The sequence below is a fragment of the Saimiri boliviensis genome, chromosome 7 (assembly GCF_048565385.1).
Source record: "Saimiri boliviensis isolate mSaiBol1 chromosome 7, mSaiBol1.pri, whole genome shotgun sequence".
NCBI lineage: Eukaryota > Metazoa > Chordata > Mammalia > Primates > Cebidae > Saimiri > Saimiri boliviensis.
This window is the reverse complement of record NC_133455.1, coordinates 67,332,443-67,342,773: the sequence shown is the minus strand read 5'-3', so window position 1 is coordinate 67,342,773 and position 10,331 is coordinate 67,332,443. Positions and strand designations below refer to the sequence as shown.

At 53.4% G+C, this 10,331-nt stretch overlaps 1 protein-coding gene and 1 pseudogene across 1 annotated transcript; one reads left to right on the top strand and one right to left on the bottom strand.

Moving 5' to 3' along the window:
- The first annotated feature begins 238 nt into the window (after positions 1-238).
- KRT81 (keratin 81) lies at positions 239-5,669 on the top strand. The gene is made up of 9 exons (XM_003939183.3): positions 239-674; positions 1,486-1,694; positions 2,468-2,528; positions 3,258-3,353; positions 3,565-3,729; positions 3,987-4,112; positions 4,271-4,491; positions 4,772-4,803; positions 5,101-5,669. The coding sequence occupies exons 1-9, from the start codon at positions 306-308 to the stop codon at positions 5,325-5,327; spliced, it is 1,506 nt and encodes a 501-aa protein (XP_003939232.2). The 5' UTR covers positions 239-305; the 3' UTR covers positions 5,328-5,669.
- Positions 5,670-6,974: 1,305 nt separating this feature from the next.
- Positions 6,975-8,858, bottom strand: LOC104653077 (Krueppel-like factor 4 pseudogene; annotated as a pseudogene).
- Positions 8,859-10,331: the final 1,473 nt, after the last annotated feature.

The window sequence follows — 10,331 nt, the reverse complement described above, 5'->3', positions numbered from 1 at the left end:
GCCCTGCTGGCAAGATACTTTGAAGATGAAACATGCTGACTCCCGCTAGAGCCCAAGGCTGACATCCTTTACAAAAAAGAGGGTGCAAGCCACTCCACCATTAAAGCACTTTCTGGACAGGCGTTGGGCCCGGCTAACCACCCACGCCCATAAAGCGAAAATTGCCCCAACACCGTCTTCAAGCCAAGCCCCTTCAGAATCTGCGCATAAATAGAGCTGCGGTGCCCTGAGGAGCACATCGGAGTTTCCACCAGGACTCCAAGTCCCCTATCCTCTCCTCTGCAACCCAGACGGCCAGGAGCACCATGACCTGCGGATCAGGATTTGGCGGCCGCGCCTTCAGCTGCATCTCGGCCTGCGGGCCCCGGCCCGGCCGCTGCTGCATCACCGCCGCCCCCTACCGCGGCATCTCCTGCTACCGCGGCCTCGCCGGGGGCTTCGGCAGCCACAGCGTGTGCGGGGGCTTCCGCGCCGGCTCCTGCGGACGCAGCTTCGGCTACCGCTCCGGGGGCGTGTGCGGACCCAGCCCCCCCTGCATCACCACCGTGTCGGTCAACGAGAGCCTCCTCACGCCCCTCAACCTGGAGATCGACCCCAACGCGCAGTGCGTGAAGCAGGAGGAGAAGGAGCAGATCAAGTGCCTCAACAGCAGGTTCGCGGCCTTCATCGACAAGGTGGGTGTCCTGGATCACACCCTTCCTGAACCACCACCACCTACACAGCCAGGGCAGGGTACTGAGGATGGAGTCAGAGGCAGAAAGACCTCTGACTGCCTCAGATCCCAGTCTGATGGGAGAGGCACACAGACACACAGACACACAGACACACAGACACACACACACACACACACACACACACACACGCACTCAAGACCCAGACTCAGATAGGAGGAGCTTGAGGAGGAAAAGTGTGGCCGGGCTGCTCTGGGGCAGAAGCTAGACATCAGGGAGTTGGGGGTGGGGGCCATGTGACCGCTGCAGCTGAACTCAGAGGGGTCTGGGGAGCCCCGGGGTGAGAGAGTAGGGTGCACTGACTTCCAGATGACATAGGGGAAGGGCTGGGACAGCTGAGCTCCCCTCCAGATGGCCTGTGACACCCTCTTCCTGGCACCATCTCCAGAAGTGCCATCTGTGATCTGAACCTGGGCACTCTGCCTGTGAGGGTTGCTGCCTCACCTGGCTTCAGAGTGAGGGGCTGAGCCTCCACTTGTGTTCATCTGCTTGGAGTCACTCAACTCCCCTGAGAGCAGGCATTGACACCCCCCCTGCCCCCAGCCCTTGCTCCATTCCTGAGTGGAAAATCTAGACACAAATCATGGCCAGGAAATCCAGAAACTGTCTGTCTCCCACTGCCCACCTCTACTCAGTCTCAGATAAGCTCCAGACTTGGGAATTCCCATTAAAGCATCACCCTTCCTCCAGGCCCCCAGAGCTGGCTTTGGGACACCAGAAACCATCTGCCCCTCCTTCCCACCCTGAATGGCAGGTGCGCTTCCTGGAGCAGCAGAACAAGCTGCTGGAGACCAAGCTGCAGTTCTTCCAGAACCGCGAGTGCTGCCAGAGCAACCTGGAGCCCCTGTTTGAGGGCTACATCGAGACTCTGCGGCGGGAGGCTGAGTGTGTGGAGGCCGACAGTGGGAGGCTGTCCTCAGAGCTCAACCACGTGCAGGAGGTGCTGGAGGGCTACAAGAAGAAGTGAGTGTGGGCAGCAGGGACGCTGGGCACAGGAATGGGTTTAGGTTAAATACACTGGATTAGACAATAGGAAGAACTCCCAGGTGGGGTGAGTGGCCATGACCACTAGGTTGACTGAGGGTGGTGGGATCTGGGTCTTTTCCTTTGTGGAATCTTTGCCCAGACACCTGTGTAAGAGGAGGGCTACGACTCCCACGACCTGTCTCTATCTCACTTCGGCCCTCTGTTCCCTGAGCCACATCACCCAGCAGCTCTCCCCTGTGCTCAATGGGGAGGAAGCCTCTGTGGGGTCCAGGCCTCCTCTCCTGCCCCTCAGCCCCTACAGTTGTAGCACCTGTCAGATGTGAGCCCAGGGTCACTCAACAGTGACAGGTCTGGGGCTCTGGGTATGTCTGCAGGTCCGGGAGGCCCCCACACCTGAGCTAGGATTGGCACCAGTGAGGGGGTGCTGGGGCTACAGGCCCTGGGAGGCCATGCTGCCTACTCCCAGGATGGGGCTGAGGGCTGAGTTCTATTTGCCCCCTGGGAGAACTCATAGCCCCTTTGGGAATAAGACTGGGAAGTCCCAGATAAGCCCTCTCCATCCCCAATTCAAAGCGGAGAGGGACTCCAAGACACATCCCACATCCAACCAGAAAGGACTCAGCTGAACTGCTAGGGCCCACTGTGTGGCCATGTTCCTAGTACTGCCCCCATGGCTATGACCGGGGTTGGGGCTCTGCAGAGACCTGCCCTGCTCTGACTTCCCCTCTCTGCCCTCTGCTCTGTCTCAGGTATGAGGAGGAGGTTTCTCTGAGAGCAACAGCTGAGAATGAGTTTGTGACTCTGAAGAAGGCAAGTGACACAGGATTGAGAAGCACAGACCCGTGGGATCTCAGAATGACAGGCTCTTCCTGGGGAGACACAGGGGGTCTCAATCTCAGTGTGGGGTGCAATGACTTTTCCCAGCAGGCTGGGACTGTCCAGGGCCTTGACAGAGGACAATGACCTTGGAATATCCACCAGCATCTGCCCTGGGCCGGGGGATGGCTGCATTGACCTCTGGGTGTCTTGCTCTGTTCCAGAGGTTGTGGTCTGTGGTTGAGTCCCCTGGAGCCTTAGTAGATTCTGTCTCTGCTGAGGGACAGTGCAGTGTGTCTAGCATTGTGAGGAGTCTGACCTTGAGGCAGGGACACAATCCCAGGGTCTAGCGGAGGAGGGAGCAGAAGCAGGAGCAGCCATTGGGCTCTTGGAGCACTGCTGGGGGACAGGAAAGGGTCAGGGTGTGAGAGCTGGGGAGTCTGTCTGAGCAGGCTTCCTGGACCAGGAGAGGGGAGAAAGGAGAGATGGCAGGGCAGGCAGGGGTGAAAGGCTGCTGAGCCATGCCCAAGGCCACAGGGTTTGTCCTTAGAGGGGAAGAGGATGCTGGATCATTCTGGGAAGGGCCAGAAGGGAGCGAGAGGGCATGGGAATGGGACGCGGGGGACTGCTTTTCCCCGGCTGCATGGATTGGGTGGGATGAAAGAGTAGTCTGGGGACTGGATCATCAGGGTCCTTGCGCTCCAACACTCCCCACCTTTGCAGGATGTGGACTGCGCCTACCTCCGCAAGTCAGACCTGGAGGCCAACGTGGAGGCCCTGGTCCAGGAGATCGACTTCCTGAGGCGGCTGTACGAGGAGGTGCGGGCTCAGGGGCCAGGCAGAGGCCTGGTAGCCAGCAGAGAGGAGAGTTGGGGGTGGGCTGTTGGATAGGATGTGGGTAGGGGCTGTGGTCCCTGAGGCTGTGTGAGTGGGCGGGCTGGGGACCAGAGAAGGCCTGAAAAGGTGGAGTCCAGGACATGGTAGGTGGGGCTGTGTTCTCAACTAATGTCGCTGCCCTCACCTCCTGCAGGAGATCCGCGTTCTCCAGTCCCACATCTCAGACACCTCCGTGGTCGTCAAGCTGGACAACAGCCGGGACCTGAACATGGACTGCATTGTCGCTGAGATCAAGGCTCAGTACGACGACATTGTCACCCGCAGCCGGGCTGAAGCCGAGTCCTGGTACCGCAGCAAGGTGAGTGGGGCAGCATACCTGCCTGCTAGTCATGGTAGTGGGAGGGATGTGAGGTGTCTATTAAATAAGCTGCCTTTTCTGGGGATGCTGGTCCTTAGGGATGAGAAGGGCTGCCTCTCTGAGGCTGGGGTGGCAGGGCAGGACTGCCACGTGTGGTTGCACAGGCTGAGCACTGCATAACCTGCACAACCATCCGTGGTGTCCTGAATGGATGGGACGTCCCGCCCTGAGGCTCATGAGCATCTCTCCTTCCCCAGTGCGAGGAGATGAAGGCCACGGTGATCAGGCACGGGGAGACCCTGCGCCGCACCAAGGAGGAGATCAACGAGCTGAACCGCATGATCCAGAGGCTGACGGCCGAGGTGGAGAATGCCAAGTGCCAGGTATGGGGCATCTGTGCCCAAGGCCCGAGAGACTGAGTGCCTAACCTTTGTTGCACAGCCTATGCATGCCCTTCCTGGTAGGGAGTGTGGTCTCATCCAGGTAAGCATCAGAGAGACCCAGAGACTCTAATCTACCTTCTTCTCTCTGTTCTCTTCAGAACTCCAAGCTGGAGGCTGCGGTGGCCCAGTCTGAGCAGCAGGGTGAGGCGGCTCTCAGTGACGCCCGCTGCAAGCTGGCCGAGCTGGAGGCTGCCCTGCAGAAGGCCAAGCAGGACATGGCCTGCCTGATCAGGGAGTACCAGGAGGTCATGAACTCCAAGCTGGGCCTGGACATCGAGATCGCCACCTACAGACGCCTGCTGGAGGGCGAGGAGCAGAGGTGGGTCCAACCAAGCCTGGCTGAGAGCCACCCTTCCTGACCCTTGGCACAAGCCTACCCTTGGCCTTGGCTGAGTAATGGCCAGGGCTCTAGGAAGAAGAAAATCATTCATAACTTCCGGTGTGGGGAGGGCTGGTGTGTGGGTTTGTCTGGGTCAAGGTGTTCCCTCAGACTCTCTGTTCTTAATTGCCTGACTGTGGAGCCTACTCTATGACCTGGGGAGCTTTTTCAGACTCTCTGGAGCTGTTACTAACATTGCCTTTTTCTCTTTTGCCCTCAGGCTATGTGAAGGCACTGGGACTGTGAATGTCTGTGAGTATTTGGGGCCCAGTGTGGACAGATGTAGTACCTCCCTGTGATGAGGGCAGAGTTTGGAAAGAGGCATGTTACTGAGATTGAATATAAGAGTGGGCTGGCATCACAACAGGAGAGATCTGGAGTCAGACAGCCTGAAGGACCCCAGTTCGTGGATGAGATGGACCTGGAATTGTCCACTAAAGATGCTTCTGACTTTCAATACCCAGAGCTCGGGGCTTGGGCAGGGGCGGTGGTCAGCCAGGCAGGATGGCTTGCCCTTCAGAATTTTGACTCAGCCTTCGGGGTTCACAGGTGTCAGCAGTTCCCGGGGCGGGGTCGTGTGCGGGGACCTCTGTGTGACAGGCTCCCGGCCCGTGACTGGCAGCGTCTGCAGCGCTCCGTGCAATGGGAACGTGGCGGTGAGCACCGGCCTTTGTGCGCCCTGCGGCCAGTTGACCACCACCTGCAGAGGGGGTTCCTGTGGCGTGGGCTCCTGTGGTATCAGCTCCTTGGGTGTGGGGTCCTGCCGGAAATGTTAGGCACCCCAACTCAAGCCCCAGACCCCAGGCATCTTTCCTGCCCTGCCTTGCTCGGTCCGTCCAGCCCAGGCGCCTGGACTAAGTGCTCAGCTATCGCTCCGGCACTTTGAAAGACCCCTCCCACTCCTGGCCTCTCATTGCTCTGTGTGATTCCCCCACTTCTGGGCTCTGCCACCCCATGCCGGGAAAGGCTACCCTAGAAAGAAGTCCCCTGGCACCTACAAGAGGAGCAGGAAGAGCTAGGACCAGAACCTCCCCCATGGCCACTGCCTTCCTGCCTCTTCCTCCTCTGCCCTGTTTATCTCTGTCTTGATCTGCGTTTCAATAAATTAATGTAGCCAACCTGGGTCTTGTCCGCATCTCTGTTACCCTCCTCAGGGGTCAGGGTTAGAGAGGGTCCCCAGAGTCACAGGGAGCAGCAAGAGGCCCAAGGGTCTTCAGTACAGTTCTCTATCCCTCATCTGACAGAAGGCTCAGATTTAGCCAAGAGTTGTGCTAGGCCCCTACGTGATGTAACTTTATCCACAAAACCCTAATGATGCACCTTGTAGATGAAGAAGCCAGAACTCAGAAGCACTCAGTCATTGGGGCAGGGTCCCTGCTTAGCTGGGTGGTTCAGCTGGGGTTTAAGCCCCGTGTGTGTTGCTAGTGCTCATTTCACTAAACCACAGCTACCTCCCAGAAAACACCTCATGCATTTCTGTAAACTGATGGATCATGAAGATCAGATGCGCCAATAACTCAGCGCTGAGGCAACATCATCCAGTGCTTTGGTAGGGAAGACTCATGCCTGAGTAATTTATTGGAATTCTTTAAGGGGTGAATATATGAATATTATTTAAAGTTTCAAAAAGCCTTCGATGTGGCTTTCTTTTGTTTTTCATGGAGTCACTCTGGAGTTTTGGAGACCTGCCATAGTTGATACATTTCCTTGAAGACAGAAAACAGCACATAGCAATATGATGGGGCATAGAGCGGGGAACACGGACTCCAGCCAGACTGCCTGGGCCCCAAGCTGGGCCCTGGTCCTTCCTAGCTGAGTGGGGTTGGGCAGTGTACTTACCCTCTCTGTGCCTGTTTCCACACCTCTAAAATGAGGATGACAGGAAGGGCAACCACCTCATAAGCTGACAAGAGGATTAAAGGATTTCATATACATAAAAGGCTTAGATGGTTCATGCCACACAACAATCATTCTATTTTTTTTTATCATTAGTATTATTCTTTTGCAGGATATAAAGTAGAAGTCCCTCCAGGGATCAGGGCCTCTTATGGCCAGCCTCTTATTATACTTGTAACCGTGATCAGAGATCGCAAGTACGGAGAGAAATCTCCATGTTTACCAGGGCTGCTCAGTGCCTTCATGCATGGAAGTGTTCACCAAACACTGATGAGGTAGGGATGGGGAAAATGACAGCTCCGCCCCACAATGGGCCAGGGTGACTCCCTGAACATACATCTTTTTTTCAATGTTACAGGTTTATTTAAAACTTAATTTTCACCTTGAGTGTGCAGAATACAAACTCCACAAAACGTTCATTTTACTTTGCAGTTTCCAAGTATACAAAATAGATGTTTGCTTAAATTTATATTACATATTTATTAAGGCAAGGAACTATATAGAGAAAACATTTGTTCTGCTTAAGGCATACTTGGGAATAAACCATTGTACAAATTATTGCACATCTGAAACCACAGTGCATAACAGACTGTCTGCATAAAAATGGTAAAGAAGTAAACCAGGTGTATTATCTGGCTTAGGTCACGAATGTAGATCAGAAGACAAATATAGATGCTCCTGGTCAAAGTTTGCAGCAGTTTGAAAACTTTGGCTTTCTCATTTGGTACCTTTAGAACCAAGACTCACCAAGAACCATCATTTAGGCTATTTAAACATGTTTCTGTACCTGAATTTCTTCCTCTTCTAACATCATAAAAATGGCTTTTAGAAAGTAGAGAGAATACAAGGCAATCTTTTATGCTTATATTGCATCAATACACAATTCAAGGGAATTCTGGTCTTCCCTCCCCCAACTCATGGATATAATTTATACCCTGAGATCCACAACTTCCAGTCACCGCCTTGGCATTTTGTAAGTTCAGGAATATTCAAGTCGGATTTAGAATTGGAATGAAAGAAGATCCGATCACAGATCCCAGCTGTTCTTTGCTTTTTGTCTGTTGGATTCCTCATTTTTCCTGATTATCCACTCACAAGTTGACTCATTTGGGAACTTGATCATGACTGTGGTGCTTTCTGGCTGAGCTCCTCCTCTCATCGGGAAGACAATGTGAAAGGTAAAAAATACTGAATTCTCTTCCAGCAGTGTGGGTCCTATCCACTGTCTGGGATTTTAAAATGCCTTTTCCTGTGTAAGGTGAGGTGGTGTCACCTGGAAAATGCTCAGTGGCATTTCTGGCACTGAAATGGGCGGTGCCCGGTATGTTTATACGGTAGTGCCTGGTCAGTTCATCTAAGCGGGCAAATTTCCACCCACAGCCTTCCCAGTCACAGTGATAAAGATTCTCACCTGTGTGGGTTCGCAGGTGTGCCTGGAGATGGGAACTCTTTGTGTAGGTTTTGCTGCAGCCCGCATAATCACAAGTGTGGGTGGCTGTCCTTTTCTGGGGCCACGATTGTCTTGCCTTCTTCAGCTTGGTCTCCTCCAGCATGCAGGAACCAGGAGGCACAAGCTTTTGGTAATGAAGTGGTGGGACTTGCAGCTGCATCTGGTCAGGCAGGAAGGATGAGTATTTGGGCCCCGGGTGGGGATGGCAGCCGGGTAGGGGGAAGCAGCGGGGCAAGGTGACACCCCCTGTCAGCAATTCCTCAGGACCCAGGGTCAGGGTAGTCCTGCTGGGGAGCTGCCGCCCCAGGGGGAAGTCCTGTGTAGCCGGCCGATGGTCATTGCTGAGAGGGTTCCAGCGCCCAAGTGGGTGCATGGGCGAACACCTCCTGCTTGGTCTTGGGGCACACGCATGGTGGCCTGCCGTTGTAGGACGCCACCAGCACCAGGTGGCTGCCACCCTGAACATACATCTTTATGCCAGCGTGAATCTCTAAACTTCCAGTCTAAGGCCCAGAAAATGCAGCAGAAATGGAAGTCCCACACTTCTACCCTTCTGGGCACTAGAAATGATTAAGAATATTAAGAGACCAGAAGCGTCTAGACTAAAAATACAAAGTCTCTTGTAAAAGGTGGAATCAAACCAAGGTCTCTAATGGAATTCTGAGCAGGACAGAATCCTGGAAAGTTCCAGAATTTCTGATTGATCATCCACACCCTCTATGCTGTAACATCACACGGCTCTGTGACATCACACAGCTCAGAAGCTGGCCCTAGGCTGGGTGCAATGGCTCACACTATAATCCCAACACTTTAGGAGGCTGAGGTGAAAAGATTGCTTGAGCCCCGGAGTTAGAGAGCAGCCCGGACAATATGGTGAGACTCCATCTCTATAAAACATAAAAGCATTAGCTGGCAAGGTGGTGTGCACCTATAGTCGCAGCTACTTAGGAGGCTGAAGCAGGACAGCTTGAGCTCAGGAGGTGAGGCTGCATACTGAGCCATGTTTGCACCACTGCCTTGCAGCATGGGTGACAGTGCAAGACCCTGTTTCAAGGAAAACAAGCAGTAGCAGCAGCCCCTGTCTGGAGTCCAGACACCAGCTCCATCCCTCCCTAGCTCAGAAGCCAACTGCAACTCCAGTCCTGATGGACTTCTCGCCTCTGCCAACTTCCCCACCCTTGCGTCTCAGCTGGGCCTTAGAGACCTGCCATATTTTACTCTCTCACTTTCCCTCGAGCTTTGACCCTGTTTTCCTGCCTACTCCGGCCACACAACCCTCACCAATTTCTAGGTTCCCATTCCTGCACAGGCATGGGCAGAGGAGCAAAGCGGGAATGAATCAAATGCATGATGCCCCTGCTGCAGAATGGTGAAGAAAAGGAACCTCTCACTGTGTGACCTTTAGCAGGTCACCTCCCATCTCTGGGCCTTAGTGTATCTGCTAATGAAGTACAATTCTTGGATTAGGTGGCTGCTAACATCCTTTACCAATGCAAAGCTCTATTGTTCTTTGGGAGAGGTGGGACAGGACTAGGAGCTAGAGAGAAATGGGGGGTCCAGGTTTCATGCAACTATGCAGTGTATGCGCATGTTGACTGTACATTCATTCTGCTTTGCTCCATGTCTAGAGGTAGCTGTGAGCGGAACAATATGATTGCATCCAGGTACATGCACATTCCAGGCACCTGTGTGGAAACACGTGCGTGTGAGAGAGATGATAAGGGTTTCTAAATGTGTGATTATGTCTGTGAATGTGTGTGCTATGTGCTGAAAAGTGGAGATTTAGCCAGGCACGGTGGCTCACACCTGTAATCCCAGCACTTTGGGAGGTCAAGGTGGGTGGATCACCTGAGGTCGAGAGTTCAAGACCAGCCTGACCAACATGGAGAAACCCCTCTCTACTAAAAATAAAAAAAAATTAAAAATTCGCTGGACATGGTGGCAGGTGCCTGTAATCCCATCTACTCAAGGGGGCTGAGGCAGGAGAACTGCTTGAACCTGGGAGGCGGAGGTTGCGGTGTCATGCCATTGCACTTTAACCTGGGCAACAAGAGAAAAAGTCTGAAGAAAGAGAGAGCAAGAGAGAGAGAGAGAGAGAGAGAGAGAGAGAGAGAGAAGAAAGAAAGAGAGAGAGAGAAGAAAGAGAGAGAGGAGAAAGAAAGAGAAAGAAAGAGAAAAAGAAAGAAAGAAAAAGGAAGGAAAAGAGAGAGAGGAGAAAGAAAGAGAAAGAAAGAGAAAAAGAAAGAAAAAGGAAGGAAAAGAGAGAGAGAGGAGAAAGAAAGAAAGAGAAAGAAAGAGAAAAAGAAAGAAAAAGGAAGGAAAAGAAAGAAGAAAGGAAAGAAAGAAGGAAAGGGTACATGTGAATATGAGTACGGTGTGGGTACATGGGTAGACATATGTGTGCTGGTGAGTCAGGGGTCACCGATGGGGAATG